General features: G+C 46.2%; 2 protein-coding genes across 2 annotated transcripts in view; one reads left to right on the top strand and one right to left on the bottom strand.

Annotated features, from left to right (window-relative positions):
• The window catches only part of LOC149343898 (uncharacterized), a 34604-nt gene extending 12801 nt beyond the window's left edge, over nucleotides 1–21803 (top strand). The window contains exon 2 of the mRNA XM_089546096.1: nucleotides 21540–21803. Within this exon, the coding sequence (XP_089402222.1) occupies nucleotides 21540–21590 (51 nt within the window). The 3' untranslated portion in view covers nucleotides 21591–21803. The remainder of the gene's footprint in view (nucleotides 1–21539) is intronic.
• Nucleotides 16061–16765, bottom strand: LOC149343899 (uncharacterized). Its single transcript, XM_089542787.1, has one exon. The coding sequence runs from the start codon at nucleotides 16763–16765 to the stop codon at nucleotides 16064–16066; it is 702 nt and encodes a 233-aa protein (XP_089398913.1). The 3' UTR covers nucleotides 16061–16063.
• Nucleotides 21804–25592: the final 3789 nt, after the last annotated feature.

Raw genomic sequence — 25592 nt, 5'->3', positions numbered from 1 at the left:
GTCATCCCGGTGTTTAAATCTGGCGATAAACAACAAATTAGTAATTACCGACCGATCTCCCTAATTTCCACTTGCTGTAAGCTTCTTGAGCACATTATTCATAAGCACCTTGTTCAGTTCTTAACTTGTGATAATCTACTGTCACACTGTCAGCACGGTTTTCGATCTGGTTTTTCCACTGTCACTCAGCTCATTGAATTTACTCATGACATCGTTTCCGCTTTAAATAACCGTGATCAAATCGACGCAATATTTATAGATTACTGCAAAGCATTTGACATGGTCTGCCATAATAAGCTTCTTCGTAAACTACGCACCATGTTTAGCGGCAATAATTTACTGGACTGGATAACCGACTACTTATACTTAAGATCCCAGTTTGTCACTTTTAACCATGCACAGTCATCGTCAGTCTCTGTAACTTCAGGTGTGCCCCAAGGATCGGTGCTTGGGCCTATACTCTTTATAATTTTTATTAATGATGTAATTAATGTTACTAATGACACCGCAGTGAAGTTATGCCTATATGCCGATGACTGTGTGCTTTACCGCAACGTTGCTAACGCCGATGATCAACAGGAACTAAACAAAGTGTATTCATTGTTCTGTGAATGAAGTAATGCATGGCAAACGAAAATTAATTTCACTAAAACTGTTGCAATAAGCTTTGGTAACAAAAAGAATCCGCTGCATTTCCCTTACAGTAATAACGGTAACTGCTTGACCCATGTCAGCGAGTTCAGATACCTGGGCGTTATATTTTCGCAGAACTTAAAATGGAATGCTCACATAAATAACATATCTGGCAAAGCCCTTCGCAAACTTGGCTGTCTCAAACGAACCTTAAAAAATGCCACAAAGGAATGTAAACTAACTGCTTACAAATCACTAGTTCGACCCATCCTGGAGTACGCCTCAATTGTCTGGTCCCCTCATTACGCGCGCGACATTGACCGCTTAGAATCAGTTCAAAAGAAAGCAATACGATTCATCTTCAGCCGCTACGATCGCAAGTTTTCACCTTCTTTCCATATGCACAGCTTATCTTTACAAACTTTAGAACATAGGCGCACACGTGAACGCATCATTATGCTGCACAAGATCGTTCACACGTCATCTGGCATTCAGGCACCCTTCACATTTGTGTCCTCAAGCGCATGTGCAACCCGACGGAACCACCCATTAAACAGTGTTCCCTTTAAACCACATATAGATTGTTTTAAATTTTCTTTTTTTCCTCTAACTGTTGAAATTTGGAACGGATTGGACGGCTCAATTCGTTTATTGCCAATTGAAGAGTTTGTTGTTCAGTTGCCTGACAATTTGACCTGTTGATCTGTTTTTAATACTTTTGTATTATCTATCTCTATGCTACCCATGTTATTTGTTTTACTAATGTATTTACCCACTCCTGCTATGTCTCTCCTCAGAGACAGCAGTATTTGTAAATAAATAATAATAATAATAATAATAATAATAATAATAATAATAATAATAATAATAATAATAATAATAATAATATTCTCTTCACGGATTTTGATTGTGCTCTACACTGTAGCGAATTTACTACATGTATGCAAAATTTATGCGTGGTTGCTCTGGCAGAGCAGAAATTGGGACCTTTGGCTTTTGTCCGAAACGCACGCGCGAGCTGTGGTACCAATAAATGGAAGTTCACATGCGTGTCCCAACTGTAATGCGTTTTTCACCGAATTCGTCAAGTGTTCAAATGGGGAGTAACGAATGTTTAGGCAAACTAGAAACAAAAGCGGTGGTCACTTCGACCTAGACCATATCGGATGGAGCATTTGCGGCGACTGATGGTAGCATGTGTCATGCAGTCAGCCTATTATGATCTCAGGCCTATATGCATTCGTGTGAAGGTTTTGGGTGAAGGTAAGTGAACACTAGAAATCGAACTGAGAAAGAATTGCCGGGTACCACAGTGCCACGACACCTCCGACAAAGAACTGCAATTTGCCGTCGGCCGCCGGTTCTGACGGGGACGTTATCACTTTAAACTTAAGACGTTGTTCAGACCAACTAAACTCGCAGGCATTCTAGCCCCCAACTCTTGCAATTCTGCCGTCGTTTCCCCACTGGCAAAAAACAATTTCCTCGTTCCAACGAAAGGCGTGCTTTCAAAGAATGGTAGGGGTAGTGTTAGCCAAGGTGCAATTCCAAGATGCATCACGATCTTACCAGCTCTTCGTTTTTCGCTTTGGCTACGTCGAGCAGGACCTGTTTCGCAGCTGGTCGTTGGAAAATACTTCTAAGTAAATATCCGCATGGCGCAGGAAAAGGTTCGGAGTTCAATTTTATTCAATTAAAGCCCTGTCAAAAATGCGAGCCCCGATCCTAAATACAATCATGAAGCGTGCATTAAGAGAAACGGAAATAAATTTGGAAGTATACCTATTGTTGAAAGTGTCGTGTTGTCCTGAGAAGAAGTGGCCTCCTAACAAAGTTTGATTGGTTGAATTGGCTCTTACGGTTAGCTCGCAAATTTCGTGGAAAAAGAAAAAAACGCTCTTTTGGTTGAGACCACGGTCGAAGCCATTGACGCTGTATCAAGCATGGCATCAGTAATAGTTCACGTTTTTTCTGTTCGATTTAATATCTACAGCCTAATTTGTAAAGGACCCGAGTGAGCTAGTGACTTATTATATTGATCCCATTCATCGTTACTGTACCTTTTTCTACTGCACACATAAGTTTTCTGCTGTATTGGGATATCTTGCAAATCTCTAAATGTTAAAACTTTAAAAGGTTTGGCTGTTGGGCTATTGCTGGTCTGGCATCACACCCAACTTATTTTACACAAACAACAGGACGAGGAAGAAGTGGAAGATGAACACGGGCACTCTGGAAAGCCGATTTATTGAAGGCTTAACCATGCATGTATATAAATCCGCAGGCCTTGATATACGGTCGTGAGCGTATTTACAAATTCTGCCTAAAAGCGCTCGCCCTTTCCGAAATGAACATAGAGTAACAAAAGCGCTTGAAAATGTCCTCAGTACCAACGCGTTCGTGTTTCCATTCAGAAATTATTTATTGAATGAGTTCTGGCATGAGCACAATGTAAATCATTATTACAGAAGGGCGTCCATGAACTAAACCCTGTCAGAGGGCTCTCCAACAGTAAGAGAAAATATTGAATGCTCAGAAGCACGGTAAAATATTGTCACATTCATAATAAAATTATCCAGACTGCAGAATGCGACAAATAAATAATTTAGTTAAGTCTATTGCATGTTAGAAAAAGAAGCAGTTTCATCATAGATGAAAAATATACAGCTACTATAGACATGCGCGCAAGCGAAAACAGTTCACATGTATGCAAGGTTCAAGGAAATGGCAAAACCAAGCAATTGTAAAACACCGTTTTTTTTTAAAAGCTACGGCAAAATTAAATGCTCTAAACAGGGTGATTTATCAATTTTGACTTGGAGGCCCAAGAGTGGTGGCCGAATATGGAGTTGATTGCATGCCGTATAGAGTTCTGATTTTTGAAAGTAGGGAATTATGTTGTTCTGGAAATCTACATCAGCTATAGACGTACAGGTACGATGTCGAAAAGATAGGGATAGTAATGCTCCTATGACGGTCACGAATAATTGGGAATCCTAATCACAGTTGTACTGAACACAAGAAAGAGGAAATATTAAGTCCGCGGGGAACTAGAGCACTCGTTGTGTTTATGATATAAAAGTGATCATTCGAGCAAATCTTTTTGAAGACCACACAGTGTTGACAGATGCTATGCTATTTGTTACCCGAATATAATGAAGAATAACTAGGATGACTATAAACGGATGCCTTTTGGAGTAACCGGGAAATAGTTCGCTCAAAATAATATGGCCTTGAAATTCGTACCCTTTCACCACATGAAATGTTTGCTAATTTATTTCGTGTACAGGTCAAAATTTACATTTTAACGAAGTATCACGTCAAGAAACGTGAGAGAATCAGAAGGAAGCATTATGTTTTTCTCACGTACACATGAAGAATGACAAGTCACTCATGATGGGAATAACATACCATTGGGTTAGTTTTAGACTGCAATAGATTTTGATCGTCAGCAGTCTTTTCAGTCAGGCCAGTAGTATTGTTACTAGAAGAAATTAAATAGTACCAGGACATATAGAATTCAGATCGAGTTGTTATGGCATGCCGCAAATCATTATAGTCAATGAAAACAAAAGGAGGCCAATAACAGCAATTTATGTACCTGCTTGATGTTGTTATTGGTTCAAATAATGATTCTGGCACTTGAACAAAGTGAGCAGATTGAACAAGCTCCTAGCGAGATAACACAGCAGGTTGGAAGTAGACCTACAAATTCCCAAGGATTACAGTTTTATGCAGTCTATGAAATGACCAAATGCATCCAGTGGTTTCCGTAAAATCGCCAAGCGCCGCTGCCTCCTGATGTTCGTCGTCAGTCAACGGTTTAATTTAGTCTGTGAATTCTATCACTACAAGGTTTGAAAGAAAGGAATCCAGGGCAAAGTGCGAACTTTTGAGGTGTTAGAAGGCTGAATTTTATTAGGTAGGTAATTAAAAGGTACGCTACCAGCGTTTGTTTATTTTAGTCCAGAAAATAAAAATAGCCAGCCGGATATAGCTACGCCAGTCATCTTTACCAACCTGTTAGCGTGCAGGTATTGCCTTCACCACTGTTAAGCTGTTCTTTAACGTCACCGCATTTGCGTGTTTCATTCATATTGACGCCAAGCTTTGCACCGTTTGTACGGTGACGGTCGAAGCCACCGGCGCGCGGCTTTATCATTTTTTGAGGACGCGAGATGCGACCAGACATATTTCCATTGGTCACGGCCATGCGCAGCAGCTTCCACATTTTTCCGCACTGCTGTAGTTGCTTTTGGTTCCTTATATTGAAGCGCCCTCCCAACTTTAAATTGGGCGGGCACTAACTACAGGCGTTTTATTCGACGACCGCCGAGCACGCTTGTTGCTATGCTGCCGCCGAGTCATTCAGCTCCTTGTGGGCGCTGTTAAACGCTATAAACTGCTTTTTAGAAACCTTTTTGGTTGTATTTCTGACTGCCATCACACATACGTGACATCTTGTTGAGGTGCACAGCTTCAGGAATACTTTGTCCTTCAATGTAGGCCCTAGTGCACAGTCAACGTTCATCGTGCTTCACAAGCCTCGAGAACCACCGACTTTCAATTTTTATTCTCACGAACAAGCAATAATTGGCTGTTATGTTCAGATTTTGTGACCATGCTGAAGGCCTTATACCACGCGAAGCTTCGAAATATTTACTTTGTATTGGATGGCACAGCTGAAATATAGTTTTAAAACCAGAAGCTTTCCTTCATGACCTGGGAGACCCTGAGGAAACAACTAGTGGCAACGCTCGGCAGGGTCTTCCTAAAAGAAACAGCGGAGGTTCTGCGGCAGTCACGAATTCAGGACCCAAACAATACCGTGACTGCGTATGTCGAAGAAATGAAGCGCCTTTTTCGACCCGCAGATCACAGCATGAGCGAAGAGAAACAGGTGAGATTTCTAATGTGATGTGGTAAGAAGCCTCTTTTCATGGCGGTGGTACGCAGCGAAAGGGAAACCGTAGCAGAATTCACCTCGGAGGCGGCCACCACACAGAGGAGCCAAGAATCCAGAGCTCGCCAGTATGACTGGCAGCGACATGTCTCCTCTGGTAGAGTACCCGCCGACTTCGTGTAAACAAGCAGCGGCAATTTACGGCAAGTAATCCGCGAGGTTGGCCGAAAGGAAGAGATTCATTGACTTCTACCGCCATCACCAAACATCGCATCTCTAACGCAAATCATTCGTGACGAAGTCTGCGAGATTTTGGGCGTTCCTCAAGCGAGAGCTTAAACCACAGATCCCCACACCATGAGTTACGCTCCTCTCAGACTTATTTCTCCTCTCAGAAAAGGTAAAAAAACTTAAAGAATGAGGGAGGGTCCTCGGGCCAGCAACGCTCTGCCAGGATTAATGCCAAATCAAGAAAAATTCAAAAAGAGGTAAATGCTCCATTGAAAAAAAAAATATATTTTAAAGTAAAAATCAGAGCAGTAAAAAAATAAAAAAATCTCCAAAGAAGAGGAAACAAAAGGCACAGCACAGTCAAAGTCGCAGTTACAGGCGGAAAGACAAAGCACAGAGTGCAGTTCACGAAATAAAAAAAATAACAAAACCAAGGTCACAGTTAATGCTCTAATTAACAATCAAGACAAAGTACTGAGTGCCGGCCGCAAACAAAAATGGGTGAAGTAAATACATAATCAAAACAAAACAAGACAAAACCAAAGTGACAACACAGTTAAGGTAACAGGCACGGCCACACAGTCAAAGCACAGTCACGGCCGCTCAATGGAGGCGCACTTGGTGCGGCCCGCCGCGTCGCGCCTCAATGGCTGGGGAAGCGCGTATTGGGAGAAGTTGAAGTTTCCGCCGCTATTCCCCGCGGGGGCGCCACCACTCCGGGACAAGCCGCTGACGCGCAAGGAGTGCGCTGGCTGTGCTGGCGCGTGTTTTCGCTGTAACTACTCTGCATGACCGCGTGGTTCTGCTAGTTCTGCGTGCTTTTCATCGGTGTCTGTGTCAACAGCGTCCTAAGCGCATGCGAAACCATGCCACGCAACTGCTGCGTGCCGCTGTGCATCTCAAACGCAAGAAAAGATCCGAAGATCGGTTACCATGAGTTCCCGCAGAAGCAATGTCCGGAGTTGATTTGCGAGAGAGAAGACCGTAGTCACACCGAGGACCTCTGCAAAGCCTTTCTAACCAAACTAATGCGACCACTGCTGACCGATTTGGTAGAAAACATCAGTCTTACGGTGGAAAAAATCATACTTGCTCATAAACCGCTTTCGAGGAAAGTTCTTCGCTTGTAAAATAGGCTTGAATTCCTTCGGTGCATCACGTGGCTTCAAAATAAAACGACAAACATTGGCTGAGCCTGCTGGCGTCTGGTTGAACTGGCTGTCTTTTGTTGTTTCTTTTGCAACTGTTTGTGACAGCAGTATATTTACGAGGGTAATCTTAAAAGTGAGGTCTCCAAAGGGCTGCGGCCGCCGGGAAACTATATGCGTGGCTGCTCGCTATACTGCTGTGTTCATTGTTCCTCGTCTTCCAAACAAGCCATGACTCAGCGCGAAAGGGACTGTCAGTTTTGGCCCGGCAACCATTTGAAATGGAGCTCCCGTTTGTCACTACAGCCAGGAGCGAAGTTCACGCAAATGGCGTTCAACCAATCGAAAATTATCGCCAGTTGACGGAAGTGTATGGAGAGTCTTGCATGGATGTTAAAAACTTCCCCAAGTGGTGTAGGAAGTTCGCAGCTGGTCGCACTTAAATTTGCGACGAAGAAAGAAGCGGGAGGCCGTCAATCTTTGATGAAACAGTCGCGAAGGTCGAAGAAATGATGCAGTAATAACGGAGGATCACACTCGACGAACTCTGCATTTTGGTTCTTGGCGTTTCTAGAAGCACTATTCATAGGAGTTTAACAGCAAAGTTGAAATATCGGAAGGTGTGCGCAAGACAGGTTGCGCGAATGCTCACAGACGACCATCAACAACAATGCGTTGACTCCTCCTGCGAATTTCTTCCGCGTTCTGGAGATTAAACGGAGATATTTGCATTCTGTTGTACACGGGTGATGAAACCTAGACATTCCACTTCACGCCTGAGACCAAACAAGAATCACGTGAGTGGCGGCACTCATCTTCGCCCAAGCCGCGAAAATTCAAGCGAACACAGTCTGCCGGCAAAGTCGTGGCAACTGTGTTTTGGGATCGAAAATGGGTATTGTTGGTAGACTTGTTGGCTCCTTGCACCACAGTAAACGCGGATAGATATTGTGAGACCCTTAAAAAACTCAGAGGGGCGATTCAAAATCGCAGAAGAGGAACAACGCTCGCCCCCACGTTACCTGTCAAACCATCGCTCTCCTAGAACAGTTTGTATAGGACGTCATCAGCCACTCACCCTACAGTCCGGACTTGGCACTAATTGACTACCACTTCTTTCCAAAGCTAAAAGAACACCACGCTGGAAGGCGCTTCACTGATGATGACGAAGTGAAAGATGCGGTCAAACGCTTCCTTAACGGCATAGCGGCGAGCTGGTATGACATAGGCATACAAAAACTGCCGCAGCGTCTGTAAAAATGCATAGACTCCAACGGCGATTATGTGGAAAAGTAGAATAATGGTGTCCCTTTTAAGGTTTGGTTTATGGATATTTAACGTCCCAAAGCGACTGAGGCTATGAGGGACGCCGTAGTGAAGGGCTCCGGAAATTTCACCTGGGGTTCTTTAACGTGCACTGACAACGCACAGCACACGGGCCTCTAGAATTTCGCCTTCATCGAAATTCAGCCGCCGCGGCCGGGATCGAACCCGCGTCTTTCGGGTCAGCAGCCGAGCGCCGTAACTGCTGAGCCACCGCGTCGGTGTGTGTCCCTTTTAAGTGATTTGTAATTTGCTTAAAATAAAAATGTCTTTCGATTTATAAAAAAACTGCAGTCCTTAATTTTGGGATGACCCTCGTACGGGGTGGTACCCACTTGAAACTATTTCCAGCGAAAACGGAGCAACAGGCTGAACTATAATGCTGAATGTTACGACCTCAAACGTAAGTTTACAAAAAGTGCATGTTCAATAAGTGGCCCGAAACCTTGTCCCGAGTTCAAGATTATAATATGTAACAAGTTATTACCGTGGTTGAAACGCCTGTCACCGAATGGGTGACCGCTCGGCGAAGCGCACTTCTGCCTCGATTCTCGCTGTAAACGTACGGGAGATTCGGAAAAGCGCAGTGATGGTGACATGCCGCTATCACGCTATCAATAGCAAACTTGCACGTGGCACCACCATAATCTGTGAAACGCAGCTTGTAAATGCTAAAATTATAAAGTGCCTACCGCGCGGACGCCTAAACGAAAGCACTGCCTCGGCCGCTGCGCGCAGCTCTCCGCCCGGACTCGTCCCGGAGCGGTGGCGCCGCAGCGGTGGCGATGAGAACTAGGCGCGATACGGCTCTTTCAGGCGACGCGACGGGCCGCACCCAGTGCGCTCTCCATTGAGCGGCCGTGGCACAGTATACACGTGGCGACTAAAGCGCCAATGCCCCAATAAAAGAGCACCGAGCCCTCCTTTGTGCAGAGCTTGGGGAAGAGGAATAAGGCGAAAGATATAGATTACCGTGGATAATCAGAAATGGTTTTACTTATGAGGTGAATCATTTGAAGGACAAGAGTACAATGGGCAGGGTCTCGCAGAAGAGAGGGGTACACATATAGTGCAATTTCTGATGAGGAAACAGATTTTAATATTTTTTTTTACGCCGCCACGGTATGTATAGCCGAATTCTTCTGTCCAGCTGCGCCAGGAGCCGAACGTTCTGCTCTAACGATCACAGTAGCCCGCCCATGTTTTAGCAACCTCAGGCAAGGAAAGCAGACATCTCGAGCACACCCGACCAGAGTCGCCCACTCGGCTTCCACTGCATTTTGAGCCCGACCACATTCTCCGGTACTGCCCAGACAGGTGAATGAGGCTTTGAGGCTTTTCCTTTGATTGGCCGCGACCACACCCCGCCTAAGGGGCCCGCGAGATCGACGATTATCTCCACTGACAAGAATACGAGTGGAGTCATCCGTCCAGCTCACCATCGCCAGCAACCACACGCTTGGCATCTCCCAGCCGCAGCCAAACAGAGGCTATTCGCAGAAGGTCCCCCAGCCTGCTTACGGAAAACGAGACAGCAAACATTGGAGGTGACATTGCTTGCCGACGAAGACCCTCCCCCGATGACAACACACCAGCCCGCCACCGCCACTATGATGACGTCGCCCACACTTCAAAATAGAGCCGTCGCCCAGCGAAATCAGAATGACCTACCCCCGCCACTATCAGAGCACCCGACAAATCCTTATACGAGCTCCAAAGGCAACTTTCAATACTAGAACACCAACCGCGTACCTTGAAGTGGGAATCGACGGCCGAAAAGATCTGCACTAGTTTACAGGGGACTGGACTACTGTTTGATGAGTGGAATATTCGCTACGCAGCTCAAGAAAGTGACGACCACTTCAGATATACCCCAAATCCACATTGCTGGAGGCCCCCTAGTTTCACCGTCTGTGAAATGTACCATACGTGTAACGGTCAGTGGACGCACCTGCCCTGGACTGTCATAGTCCTGCAAGAATGTTCCCGATACATGACCTTAGGCATAGACGTTGTGACTATGTATCGAGCAGTCATCGACTTTGAATGCAAGGCCACCGTGTTAGCGACGAAACAAGCCCTACATTTAAAGACTACACCGAAGCATAAAGTCGCCTTGAGTGTGCTCGAGTAAAACGTGAACGCTCTACCCCTTTCAAGCGTCGTTATCTTGCTGGGTGCCAAAATTAACAAGAACATAAAAAATGTCATCGAGGGAAACACGCAGTTTCACTTAAATCGAGGACTAGACATAGCTAGAGGTATCGCTTATTTTCAAAGTGGACAAGCTGAGGAGCTGGTTATAAACTTCGGCGAAGAATACTGACACCGCAAGAGAGGAACGACGGCTACTCTTTCAGACGAAACACTCAACGTACGAGACGCCGTCTTCCTCTCCGATCGATGCGAACAAGTTTCGTCTAACCAAGACAACTCGTCCACAATCGACATAAATGCAGCCCTTTGCAGGAACAGACAGGATCAAATACGCAACCTTCGTATAAGTTAGGGAGAGTGCCTCAAGTCGTCATGAGAGCTCCGACAAACGGTGATTTCCAGACATCGTATTGTAACCGTGAACATGCGCGACCTAATCGCCAAGGGGCGCCCTTAGCGTGTGTAGTCCCCAGAACGCCAAGCCATCCGGGACCAAGTGGAATAAATGCTTCGCGATGACACCATCAAGCCGTCGAAGAGCCGCTAGGTGGCACCGTATGTTTAGCTGAGAAAAAAGGACGCCCCATTTCGGTTATGTGTCGATTTTCGCCATTTGAAAAACATAAGGAAGAATGGAGTCTTCCCACGCATCGAGAAATGCTTCTCTTCGGTGGGTATCGAGAGCGCTAGTGGCAAATCGAAGTCGACAAAAAGGCAGAGAGAAAACCGCATTCAACGCAACTGATATCCTCTTCCAGTTCAAGGTGATTCAATTCGGAGTTTGTTCCACTTTGTAATGATATTTGTAATGATAATTTGTAATGATATATTACCGAAGGACTGAAGTGACAGATTTCTCTAGTATACTTCGATGGAACCGTTATCAGCAAGATCGCATGATAGTCCGTATTCAGCAATGTTATTTATTTCATTTCAGCTGGGTCGGTAGAGCTCGAGACTTCTAATCTCAGAGACATGGGTTCGGGCCCCACGCTGGTCGCCATGTTGGTGGGTGTCTAGTGTCGTCTCAGGCAGGACCGCTCCGCTCGCTCATACCACAGCTGTGGCCGCGGAAAACAACATACCGAGAAATAGCCAGCAGGCAAAGGTGTTTATTGAGGAGCTGGAAAATTATGGCCTCCACTCTAGCACTGGCGGTAGGCAGGCGAGCAATGCAAACGGAATGGCGTCACCTTGAGAGCTGCTGCTCACAGCATTTACCAGACCCGTCCACCTGCATCGCCGTCACTCCGTCGTCTATCTCTCCCGCGCTGTCGCCGAAGACGAGAGGTGAGGAACAGGAAAGCTCCCACGATATCACGCGGGTACCTCCCTCCCGCGTTCTGCGCTCCGGCTCCAAGGGTAGTCGTTGGGCAGGGGGACGGGGGAAGGGGGGGGGTGCACTGGCGGTGGGTGATGAGAAATCCTCCTCCAGCGGAGCCTCCTCCAACGGAGTCCCACGAGATGAGATCGAATCCGCAGGCCATGTTCTTTCAACCTTTTGTTACATGGAAACCATCATCCGGTGAAGCTTCCAAGCTTCCAGAGTAGAATGAAACCAGCAGCAAAGCGACTACACAAGAGGAGGAAGCACAAAGGAGAGCACTGGAGTAACAAGTGATGTTTTATCTAAAGACTGCCGACCGCAGTGAGCAAACAACGTTTTTAAGCATGAAATGCTTTTAGCTCCCGTTGTCGGCAGTGTGGTGACGTCACGTCGAGACCGAGAGCCAACATCCGGGCACTGAATTCTACTCATCCGGGCACTGGAGCGAGAGCATCCGGGCACCGTACGAGATTTAACGAGACTCTCTAAGCCATCCTACAGGACCGGCATACAAGGGCCGGTAGCTTCGCGCCGAACGGGTGGTGCCGTTCCTCCCTTCCTTTACGGTGCAGTTCGGGTGTCCACCGAGATGACAGAGAATTACTGCGCCATTTCCTTTCCTCAAAAAGCCTTGCGTTCAAAGGGCAAGCCATCGCGCCGAACGGGTGGCGGCGTTCCGTGGACTGCCTGGCAGCACTACAATACGCTGTCGCGTTCCACTCCGAAAGGCGAAGCTTAAGCTTCATTAATTAGCACCTAATTAGTATTTAGTAATTAATCAGTAATTAGTCACTAATTAGTTACTTGTCATTAATTCGTCGTCAATTATGTGGGACGTCATCCAGTGGTGACGTCACGAGTGTCACATAGGCAAAGTGGTACAAATAACCGAGGAATGAAAACAACAATTACAAAGATGAGCAGTGCACAGTATGTGTGGTGTGGTGTGTTGAACACTAGACCCATTTAAAGATTTTGACAAGTACCATCTACAACCAATGTGCTATGCCCGTAAACATTTCATGCTTACTCTACTCTCGGTTACGGGAGAGGTAGAGATTTTTATATCAGATGACCAAAAGAGCCACGAGGAAGGTAACTTAAAACGAACTTCACCATCAGGCAGCCAATGCGCAGATGAAAATGTTCGGTCATTCATACACGCGTTAACCGTTTTTAGCAGCTTGAATTCTGTATTCGTAAGCGACAGACACAGGTGCTAACACTCGTATCCCTTCCTTGCAGCAAAATGTGAAAGGCTTCCAATATTTCGGTATGTTGTTTTTTCCTTTTCCCAGGATGGAAATCTTGTCAAAAGCCGGGACGCTCTTTCTACATTTTGCACGGTGACACCGAAGGTTATTTGGATCCGACAAATTATGGTCTTTGTGTTCAAATTATGTTCTATTTGGATCTGACAAATTAATCTATTATGTTCTCTCGCCAGTTGGTTCGTGCATCTCCCAGACTGACGAGTTTATACCCGCCCACAGCAAGGGGGGGGGGGCTACATTGTACACGATACGTGTGGCCCATCTAACAAACTTGTTGGCATTCCTGACAGTGCATGCCAGTGGCTTGTTCCTCTGGAGTTCTAAATTCTAGGGCATAAAAAACTACAACTTACTGGGAGCACAGAATATCGCAATCACGCGATGCCTTTGTCCCACTTTCTTGTGGCTATGTGAGATTCCTCGCTATTAGGGCATAACTTCGAGTTCTTCTTTCAATTATAGGTTCTGCCAAACCTCTAGCACGCTCTTTTTTCTTTTCCTGTAGAACGGACTCGGTTATATCGCACGTAACACGCCAGCTGTATAACCGGTGTAACATAGGCGAACGAGCCGCTGAGAAAAGCCGCCATTCACTGCATGATGAACACTTTTCTGCAAGACATTGTTCACGCAAAGACTGAGTATGTTTGCATTATATATAGTTTAGAGTGCGAGGAGGGATTTGCAAAAGTGCTTTCTTAGATCTTGAAGCATAGACTGCCTCTACCTGTCTTGTCCAGTTTAGAGTGCGAGCAGGCATTTGAAAAAGTGCTTTCTTATTTCTGGGTCAGTAGCTGCAGAGAGCCGCCGCGGTGGCTCAGTGGCTATGGTGCTCGGCTGCTGGCCCGAAAGACGTGGGTTCGATCCCGACCGCGGCGGTTGAATTTCTTTGGAGGAGAAATTCGAGGCCCGTGTACTGTGCGATGTCAGTGCACGTTAAAGAACCCCAGGTGGTCGAAATTTCCGGAGCCCTCCACTAAGGCGTCTCTCATAGCCTTAGTCGCTTTGGGACGTTAAACCCCATAAACCAACCAACCAGTAGCCGCAGAGAATGCGACCTTGGCTAAGTATTAGCTTTAAGTCTGAAAACCGAATCGCATAGTCACTTTGCATTTAAAGGATAATATAAGGCCCCCCGCAGTCACCAAAGGCATTCAACATGTTGCTCATAACGATTGCAAGCGAGTTACTAGCTCCGACCTGCACAATGTTTGGAAATCGTAAACAATCAAATAAACGAAGAACCGCTCGTCTATTAAACGGCATAGATGACAGTAGCGAAATTTGGCCAGTCAAGTTGGTAACAACCCCGAAGCTACACTTTCACGAATCAAAACATTATTCTTCTACGCATACCTCTTTCCCTCCAAGTTTACGAAATAAAACGTCAGAACCTCAATGAAATAGACTACATTCAGTACACTCGTGTTTTCAGAAGGATTGGCATGTCCCTACGAGCGTGCACTGTGAAGAAAGAGTTCATAACTGGAAACAGAATAAAAAAGACTTCTACGTCGACAAAAAAACCAGATGTGGCATCAGTTCTGCCTTGCTTGAGCTCTTCTACAACACTGGCAGTGTTGTGGACTACGTAAGAGTCGTAACTGCGAGCGTGTTCAACTGCCGCGCCAAGTATGTCGTAGTAGGGTATGATACGATACAATACTACGATTATCTGTATTTATCAGAATTCACTACAGTTGTTATCTGGAGGTATTCAAGAAACGGGCTTCACATGCGCAGGAGCCAAAGTTGTGTCCACCTCCCCCTCATGAACATCAACCCAACGTTTCGTTAAGTTTTTCCAGTAAATCTGCCCTTACAAAGATGCCGTTACTGTTCTTAATTTTATCAAAACAGCGTTACCTTGATTAAAAATAGCCCTTCCTTCACAGTAATGAAGGCCTTCAAAGTGTTCACGCATATACATTAATTTAGGTGGTTTTTATATCACGTAGAGAAAGCGCGCTCGAACTTTACATTTTTATACCGAGGCACCAGTGTTTTCAAAAGCCTCTTATTGCTGTGCGAAGGCTTCAATGGAGTACAACAGAATCGTTTCTATTGCTAAGGGTAGTAATGCTACTCAATGGCTTTAGTGCTCGGATGTCCAGGGAGCACGAAGCGTTATTTAAGCGACGGCACGCTACTGCAAGCGCAATAGCTTTCAGATTCGTACGCCGTCATCAGCGACGAATTCAGAGGGGCACCGCGCTTCTGTCTATGCTCTGCGGCCTATGCTTTGGAAAGGAATATTTCTTCTTTGCTGCAGTGGGCTACTGCGAAAGCCTCAGGAACAAATGTAAAAGAGCGGCCGTTATCGGCGAAATGAGCTCGGAAAACACTCTGGGGCTGTCCTGTCGCACTCAAAAGCACGCTCACGTCCTCGTAGCTCTTTCATTTCCTCCGATGCACCTGCGCATTTTAGATAACGCAGCTGCATTCAATATAATAAAGAAAGAAAAGCATGGACTACTATACGTGCTGAAATATGTAAATGATGTTGTCAGGAAACGCGCATTTGAATAATATCTAGTACTGGGAACTGCCAGCGGAACTCACCGTACAAGTCCTCAGCGCTTACTGTTGTTCTGCGCTCTACAACGCCACCTTTGTTTACAAACATCACTTTAGTCCGCGGCTTTTGCTACTTGCTACCGTATCCTTTACAATGCGGTCGCTTAGAGAGCCTTGAAACGGGTGCCACACAACCAACCTCAAGCACAAAGGTATTACCTAACTAAATTAAGCCCTTTATAAAGCACGAAAGGCTTAGCGCTCCCTGATCGTTAGAACTGTTTGGGAGCGGAAAGGCGTGCTGGTTTTCATACAATAACGCGTTCTCGGCACTTAATCGCGTTTGTCTGTTCTCAGGTGAGTGCTACTTTTTCTTTAGCATTGGCCTTTTTTTTATTCAGTTACCCTAAAGGCCCGTGTGGGCATTACATGGGGGGGGGGGGGGGGGTACAATAAAAGTTTAGAATACGGAGAAAATACACAAACAGGCGAGTGCACACAAAATTCAAACATGAAGCAAACAGGTAGATATATGCGGCTCATACAACATTCACAGCCCCAGGAAGCACTTCAGATTGTCGGCAAATGTGACGTGGTCAGTGATGGACGCCACGTTTTCCGGGAGCTGATTCCAGTTGCGAATGGCAACAAGAAGCGGTGACTGAAAAAACAGATTTGTGCGGGCGATAATGGGCTGTACTTTGTGTTGGTGATCCAGTCGCGGAAATACTTGGTTAGCTAGTACTACGTGTAGCGCAGAAAATGGTGAATGACTATGGTAAAGTTTGTGAAAGAAGGACATGAGCTGAAGCAACCTGCGTTTCTCGAGCAGAGATAAATTAAGAGACTTTTTCATTTCAGATACGCTTGCTGTGCGTGAGTAGTTTTTTACGATGAACCGGGCAGCTTTGTTTTGAAGAGATTCAACTTTATTTATTAGATAGGTCTGATGTGGATTCCATATAAGCGACGCGTATTCGAGTTTTGAGCGGATTAATGCAGTGTATGCCTCAAGTTTTGTAGACGAGTTGGCCAGATGCAAGTTGCGCCTAATGAAGCCAAGCGCTTTGGATGCCTTGCTGAGCGTCATATCTATATGAAGGTTCCATGACAGGTTGGATGATAAATGAACGCCTAAATACTTTATGTTGGACACTGATTCCAGCTGGGCATCGTTTATACTATAAATATAGGACTCCGGCTTGATCGTCGTGAATGTGATGGCTTTCGTTTTTGACACATTAATCTCCATTTGCCAGGCGCTGACCGTAGGAGCTGCTGCAAAGAATTTGTTCGCCACTTCGAACTGAATTTAAAAGAAGAAATGTAAAGACCACGATCCAAACGCACAGAGCAGGTTTGGGAAGAACGTCTTTTCAAACAGCGCCGCTGGAGAAATAAATATGCTGCGTCATCCAAGGGCATCTCGAAACCAGCGCTAAGCGACGACTGGCGTTTTAATACCCCATGGCACAATGTTTTCTTTAAATGAATATTTTTATGCCCGCAAGCATGCATACTTTATTTGCCCACAGCAGGTCACAGCGGCCGTTTCACAGTGCAACAATACCTCTGCCTCGGAGACCTTTACGGGTATTTGTTCGCGCTCTCCGATCTCTGTGCCCACTACAGCAAGTTTAGAAAAATAATTCGTTTCCACGTGGCAGTGTCATTATTCCGGCCCGTCAGCGCCTACTGCACATTGTTTTCGCGAGATGTGATATCATATCACATGTAAGGTACATTTTATTCCAATCTGAGAGAGCGCATTTCTACGCACAAGCTCGAACCTAGGAGAAACCCGCCGAGGGTTCTCAGTTGGTCTGACGTTCGGCTGCTCATCCCATGGTCGCGGCTCCGGTCGCGGCCATGGTGGCCGTATTTTGATGGAGCGCAAAGTTGAAATAATTACTAGGGTTTACTGGCCCGTTCTCTAACTTTAGTGCCTAGGAACAAAAATAGTGAGCACCTACTTCAATTTTTACACGTCGCTGCTAATTTCCGGAGCCCTTCACTACGACGTACGTCACAGCCTGAGTAGCTTTGGGGCGTTAAACCCCCAGAAACCATAAACCTATATTGCTTGTTAGGCGGATGACAACAGACGCACACAAACTACAGTGCGAGTGCCTCAAAAACTTGCAAACCATCCGTTCTGATGATGCCACCTGGCCCAGGGCTTTCAGGTGCGAGCTGAATATTTTGGGGGGATGAGCCGGGCAAGCGCCACCCCTCAGGTGCAGCTAGCGAAACTAAGCAGCAAACACTCGGCCGTGTTCTGCATATTCTGGTGCGCCCCATTACATTCGAATAGCCTCCGCTATTCGCTTTCTGCTCATATACTCTCTGAGGGAGCAGCGCTAGCCTTCATGAGATAATTTGATAACCCGACCTCTCCATAACTGCAAAGGCAGTACGACCAGAACAATCTCGAGGGCGCAAGCAGATGGAGTAAGAGCTTGTCGTTCCGATTTAAAGTCCCAACGCTGCCTGTGGGCTATTCAGATGCTAAACAGAAATGTAGTCAGAATACTCTCTAACTAGCCTGCTTCTGCGCACGTAGGTACTTATATAGAATACGAAAATTAAACGTACACTTGCCTCTTCAATTGCCGCGACTGGTTACGCGCATGATGGTACAGACAAAGCAGTTTGGCATGCTCACTACCTTTTTTGCAATAAACGTATTTTGTTTGCTTTGCTACAAAAAAAAGAGTTTTGCTGCAGCAGTGTGGAAGGCAGCCATCATAGGGTAAAACGAAACAAGTTAGGCCGTAACAGATCTCGAGAGAACCATTGGGTTCAAGAGCTGGAGTTTCTGTGCACGAAAACTTGAGGGCCTTCTACGGCAGAGGATGACGCCAAGGTGAACATCTTACATTCAGTGTAGAGCTGCACGAGTATCAGTTTGATATAACGAAATTAGGGAAAGTTGGGTCGCACCACTTTCACTAATGAATTCATGTACCGGATTCTCTAGTTTGTGGATAGCTGAGAAATACGTATCGTGAAAAGTGCTGAAAAGTATTTATGGCAGGTTTGTTCCAATGTTACGCGCCCATTTACTTCGAGGATTTCATCTCGAGCGTAGAGAATAAAGCCGACCATGAAAGCAACGAACAAACGTCATGAATTCGCGTCAGGCTTTCATTAACTTCAAGTTGTTACTCGTACCTAAAATACAAATTTCTGTAATTCATTCATGCACTGCAAGTGTGTATCGGTGGGCAGAGAAGGAAGAGTAGGTTAGGAATGTATTTGCGATTATGTCTATCTTTTGGATCTTTTAATGCTAAATTCCTTTCCTTGAATCTCTTCCATATTCCAGTGATGGTATTTACTGCGACAAATAATACATCCGTGTCGTGTGGAAATAGATTTTGCTTTCTCATCTCCAAGAAGTGCGGTAAATCATTTCTTTGCCTCCTCCTATTTTTTCGATAATCGTTTAAGCATTAAAACTAAAAGTTTTTGCAATATGCGATGCTTACTCCAAGCTAAAGGCTTCCCACCTCTGTCTTCCCTTGGAATTTTAGACACCGACATTAAAGACTGCCTACTACGTTCGAATTGGATGAACATCCTCGAAAACCAAATGCAACTGATCTCTAGAAGGACTCTGGCAGGTATATTTTACTGAAAGTGTAAGCCAATGTACTGCCACTTCAATTCGCGTGTTCTTGCAGAAAACGGTGTGACTGTGTAGCTGGGACCTGCCAAACAGGCGTGCCGCATAAACAACTGCCCAAAATAGAGATAAGCACTTCCCTTCTCTCCCCTTCAGACTCGGAAAAAGTAGCGAAAATTCTGCTGGCCCGAAAGCCACACACCCGTGGTACGACTGTGAAGGAAACCCTATTTGATGAAACGAAGAACATTTAGATAACATGAGAGGAAAGCTTAGGCTCAAGGACAAGGAAACCATCTTAGAATTCAGCCGGCAAGACGACACCAAAGCAATTTTTTATCAGCCTCATTGGCGGCTAGCAGTGGAAACGCGGTATGTTTAGGAAGAGAAAATATATAGCAAAACGTTTTGAGAGCCGTGCATAATCTTCGCTTTTTGTGTTTGCATGTCACTGGTGTCCACATGTTGAGGTACGAACTGCGCACAAAAGACACACACAGGAAAAACACGAGGGAGACTGAAAGAGCGCACCGAGGGCGCAGAAAGGGCTTTTTCCCTATGATTCTGCCCACTCGAAGATAGTTAAGGGAGCCATAGTTAGCTCGTGCCTGGAATTTTCTCTGACGAAGTCATGCCCGCATGCAATGCACACCAGCTTTCATAATCAGATAAACAGGCTGCTTTCAGCCGGCTTCCCCTGCAAGGTAATCTCAGCTGTGGCCGAGAACCTTCTTCGGAAGGTAAAAAAAGGAAACCGCGCCAACAACGAGGAGCGATTGCCGCGAAGAAAGACTACGGTCATCCCGTATATGCACAAGGTGGCCCACAACATAAAAAAGTGGCAAATAGGCATGGTGTCCCTGTGGTGTTTTCGGCGCCACGCAAGCTCGCCGGGTTGTGCCCAAGGATCAGCGCGGAAGGCGCTCGACGAAGAGCATGCGTGATAAAGCATGCGGCGCAATTCGTAAAATGCGCCACGGGCGTTGTGTATCTCATCCCGCTCAAGTGGGGTCGCGTCGATGTGGGCCAGACAGGTCGCTGCGTGAATGAACGCGCAGGGGAGCATCAGCGTTCAATTAGGAATAGAGAAGGAGCAAATTTGCCTGCTCATTGCATTGCATGCACCGGTTGTGAGCCACTGCTAAATAATATCAGAATTCTGGGCAGGAGTAATGACAAAGTTTCCCGTGAACTTCTAGAGTTATACCACATCAAGGCAAGAGGTGAAAAATGTGTGAGTGACACCTCCGTTTTATTGTACAACGCGGAAAAGATTTTTTTGGAGCGTTTTTGTTGGATTGTCGCGCAGGGTCTTATTTGCCTCCTTATCCTCTCCTTCCCCTCTTTGTAGGCACGTGTGCACACTGCCTATAAAGCGGCACTGCATCAAATAAACACCAGTTGATAATTTGCGCTCTTTCAGTCTCCCTCGTGTTTTTACTGTGTGTGTCTTTTGTGCGCAATTCATACCTCTACAGTATGCCCCAGTCGCCCAACAAGAAGTTCTTCTTAACTGGTGTCCACATCTGAGGATGATCCTATCTACACTAAGCTTTCTTTTTCTTCTCTTTGCTCTGATAATCCTTCATCCACACAGCAGTTTCAGGTTTTTAATCTCCTTTTTCTTGCCAGAGCTTCCGCCCGAATTTTTTTCCTGCTTTTCGCTTATTGCTTTTGTTGTTGCTATTTTCTGTCACAGTGTCGCCTTCTCTCATCTTAGACAGCTATTTCGTATGCATTTTCTCCGACCTTCTCACCCACAAAGGCCCTGAGCGGAAGAAAGCGCGGCCCCGTCTGTCTTGTGTCCAGTCGCCTCGTGAAGAAGCCGCCATTTGGACGACGTGAGAATAGCGTAGAATAGTTACCGCTGCTATGAAAGCCTGATGACCCAACTTAGGAAACGATAATTGAAGGGAGCTGCAAAAGAGTGACGGGAATGAAGACATTATACAGCGCCGGTAAAGGTGCCCCGGAGAGAGAGCATAATGAAACCCTGTGACGCGTTGTTAGTGGGTAAAGAAGTGGCGAAAAAGTGGGAATTACTAACAGTTCTTTCTGTATATTTTTAATCACGGAGAGGTACGCTGGCAGTGAGTCTAAAGTAATAAACTTGCTAAGCCGCTTTACCACTGCGCCAGGAGTGGTATGATGACCGGCAGCGATCCATGAATGTAAAGTAGACAATGACGAATTCTGCATATATGGGCAATAACCCACTAACACTTCCGCTATCGCGTCATGCTCTTAAGGCGAAGCTACAACGCAGTAAGTAACAAAGGAAAATGCTATCTCAATCAAACCATCCCGCAGTATCGCCTAATAATTGTTTTCACAATTTGTTGTGCTTCTATCTTATCTTTATCTGTATGCTTTCTTTCTTTGTATTCTCTTGTAATAGGAAAAGGCGATCGCTGCTTTTGCTGCGCTCGAAGTTGCATCGATGAGATAAATGTTGCTTCCAGAGAAGGAAAGATTGTACGCCAGCACATAAGATTGTCACAAGATTGCGCATCAGCAAGTCCTATGTGTTCCTACATGACAAAGACGTTGTGTGCCGTGGTTCCACGTAGGAGCACGTGCGTTTAGTTTTACCATTGCTGATTCATCTGCGCTTGTCCTATATAAGTATGTTACGAGCGAATAAACTTCAGTTGTGAATCGATGCTTGTCCTCTGTGTTTTTTTTATAACTGCCATCATTGCGTAGCAGGCCTGCCCTCTTATCTTATAAATTCATGAAACTGATTGCTTTAAATTCATTCATTCATTCATTCATTTTAAACTACTACACAGCCTTCCAGAAAAATTGACACTCCGCGGTTACCTCGCAGTTAACAAAACTGACCTCATTCCCCTGCTGTCGAGGCGAGAAATCAGGCAGCAACCTTTACCCAGCCAATGCCTACTTTCTATCCAGGTGTCAGCGGCTTATGTTGTTATTTTCGAAGATTTCAGGAAAATGGTAAAATAATACGGGTAGCAAAAAGAGATAACTGCACATGTGCCTAACCGAATCACTCAGCGGTCTTCTATTCGTACTTGCGTTATTAACAACCAGCTCATCAGGGACAGGTTGCTATTATGCTGAGTTATTGTTGCTGAGAAAGAACGCAGTTTGTATCGTTCTAAGGACATGGCAAATTACGACATTCAAGTGAGAAAGGCATAGATACTTCATAGCCTTCAGACAGTGAGGAATGGGAAAACCAAGACTCAGCTTCTCCTTTCAATAGAGATATCAAAGGTTTCCCCTGAACAAGCAATCCGAGACTGCCGCTTTCATTGCATGACAGGTGCGCTCGATACCACTGGCTGGTATCGAGCGAACATGCACGAGAAATCTTGGCATATGGTGATGACCTAAAGGCATACTGAGCATTTGCTTTAGATTTCATTTTCTTCCATGTTTGTTAGAGGGTTTGTTCATCACGGGCACTCTATTATTTTTAAGTGTGCACACATCCTGCTAACTGGGCGCAGATGCTACATAGTGTTGTATCGTAGTAATGATAATTAGCAATGAAACAGTACACGTAGCATACGGTCGAGCCGATCTGTATTCTACTACTTTGTCGTCTTCTCTACTCCCGTGCGCGCGAGTGCGTGCAGCGCACCTTCCACACTTCATCTTTATCACATTTCCGCCGCACTTTAAAAAAAACAAAATGTCTAGCGGATGTCATAGTCTTTGAACCATGCGGGCCGCTTCTTTTTGCGAGTACTTCGGCGAGGCGGCGCAGGAAGTGAAGCCGCAGTTGCCGCTGTGGATGTACTACACGAGGGTTGAGGAGCGGCTGCCGATTCCGGAGCGGGCGAAACCAGGTGCGATGAAGGGCCCGAGCAGCTAACTTGAGCGGCTGGCAACAGATGGATTGAAGGCGCGTCCGAAGAAGAACCCTGGACCACGGTTCCGGACTGTGAACTGGGCGGCAGCATTCTGTTGCCGTCGATAGGCGGCGAAATATCAGCGAAAAGGGCCGCTGGAGCTGGGGAGGACAGTTGCTGCTGAACTACTACTTCTGGGCGAACCGCAGAAAACTTGGACGAGTGCCACACTCGCCCATCATCCAGCAGGTAAGATGCAGGTCCACGCTGCTCCACAATCTTCCGAGGCTCCGAAAACCGAGCTGACAGTTTGCCTCGCACATTTGGTTTGCGGACACGCACGTACTGGCCAATCTGAAAGTCACGACACTTGGCGCCACTCCGCTGGTCCGCATAAAGCTTGTACTGCGCTTGCTTCTCCTCAAGCCTCTGCCGCAAAAGCTTAAGCGCTTTTGTCGGATCCATAGAGAAGGACTGATCCGGCAGTCCTACGACGTTGAGTCTTGTGCGGGGCAACCGGCCATGAAGTAGGACAGCTGGTGCAATTCCAGTCGTGGCATGGGGCGTACAGCGGTAGACACCGAGGTAGTCCACAATCGCTGTACGTAGGTCGCGTCGCTCCCACAGAGCCAGCTGAATATAGGACTTAAGCACTCGATTGAATTGTTCCACGAGTCCATTAGCTTGGGGATGGTACACTGAAGAGTAGCAATGGCGTATCCCCCGTTCGCGGAGGAAAGTTTGCATGGCCATCGATGAGAATTGAGGTCCGTGGTCAGAAACAATCTCTTGAGGGTAACCCTCACGAGCAAAAAGGCCAAGCAGGAATTCTTGAACGGTTTGAGTTGTGATGGCATCAGAAGAAAACCTCTGGCCACTTACTATAATAGTCCATGAGAGTAATCGCGAAGCGGCAGCCACTGGGAGCTTGGTCGAAAGGCCCCACGATATCAATGGCAACCTTATCCCAAGGTTTTTCTGGCAAGGCGACAGGTTGCAGAGGAGCAATTCCGAGTTCCTTGGAGAAGAGATGTTCCAATTGTGGACGTAGCTCAGGAGGTAACAGAGGCGTACCAGGTGTCATGGAAAGACATTCCAACGATGCACCTTTGATCTTCATTTGTAGGGCTGCAATGGAATCCAGACCCAGCAGCGTTGTGCCTCCCGAGACAACGTACAACAGGATGCAGGCGGTACGGTCGTGAAACTTGGCTGTGGCAACAAAACAGCCTTGGACTATAATCCGAGACTTTGAATAGTCCAATAGTTGAACTGCAGTTGGTTTAAGCGGGAAAATTGCAGCGAAGAATCGGTGGTATAGGTCTTCAGAAATAATTGACACAGATGAGCCGGTGTCAATCAGGAAGCGGATGGACTATGCTTCAATCAGGACCGAGGCGAAAATTCCGTTTTTTTTTACTTTCAACACTGAGAATAGATGCACTGCTGGAGCCATCCGGCATCGACGATGTGTCAGCAGTATCTGCAACTTGCTGAACTTGAACAGGACGGTCGGACGACTTGCAGAGAGAGTCAAAATGGCCCATCTTGCCGCACCGACGACACTTGCGGTTGCGGGCTCGGCATGCAGGGTTGTTCGCCAGGTGGGCCGTAGAACCGCAACGGTAGCACATGCGCTGTGGTATTGCAGCAGCAGGTTGTGACGGTTGACTTTGGCACTTGCAGCAATGGGCCGGAGGTGGTGTCAGTCTCGATCCGCGCTCGGATCCCACACGATGTACTGGAGCGTCCTCCTCAGCCAATTCCCTGGCTTCACGGGAAGCTTGCTCGCACTGTCGAGCAAGGAGCACGGCGCGCGACAGAGTCAAGGAGGAGCCTTCTATGAGTAGGCGCTCACGCAGATGGCAACTCGAGGTCTTCTCCACCAGCTGGTCCCTGATCATATCGTCCGCCATGGTCCCAAAGCCACAGTCGCCGACAAGGCTGCGAAGGACAGCGATGTACTCATCGGTTGTCTCTCCTGGAGCCTGAACTCGACGCCGAAAGCGCCGAAAGCTTAGAGGTAAAGGCACATTGAAGTTTGTCATAAAATAATAGGCTGGTGGGGCGTTTTTCAGCCAAGGTTACGCACTTTCTTTCAAGGCATCTATGCCTTAAAACTCAAAACACAGTGTTTCGTTTTGAACTCTCACCAAGAGCGAAGATTCCGCGCATTTTATAAGAAAAATCAATGCAGAAATTTAAAACTTAGGAGGCCGCAAGTACAGAAGAATAATGAAATGTTTAAAAAAAAGCTGTTTTCGAAGTTAGGAACACCATTTAGGTAACGAAAAGCATATCTCCTGTGCATTATACGAAACTATTTTAAATGTTTCCGCCCTGCGCGCATCTTACATGAAAGACAATGCCGCCTGCGTTACAGCAAGGGTGGATACTAGGTAACTCGGACGGCGTGCAAGAAGCACGCTACGAAAGAACAATTCACAAGTCGTTCCAAAAGTCTCAGGAAGTATGTCAAAGAGAGAACAGAACCGCTAGACATTTCTAAACAGAAAAAAAAATGTGAAAGCATAAAAAAGTGTGTTTATGGGGGTTTAAGTCCCGAAGCAACCCAGGCTATCAGGGGCCAGGAGAAGAAAAGAAAAGCAAACGTTGTTAGGAAAGCG

Source organism: Amblyomma mixtum, chromosome 5 (genome assembly GCF_055824585.1).
Source record: "Amblyomma mixtum isolate Tamu chromosome 5, ASM5582458v1, whole genome shotgun sequence".
NCBI classification, from domain to species: domain Eukaryota; kingdom Metazoa; phylum Arthropoda; class Arachnida; order Ixodida; family Ixodidae; genus Amblyomma; species Amblyomma mixtum.
The sequence above is the reverse complement of the archived record's forward strand: the minus strand, read 5'-3'. Positions and strand labels throughout refer to the sequence as shown.

Bases quoted from the DNA above. Each gene is read 5' to 3' on its own strand.
- LOC149343899 (XM_089542787.1), bottom strand. From the start codon at position 16,765: ATGGAGATTAATGTGTCAAAAACGAAAGCCATCACATTCACGACGATC.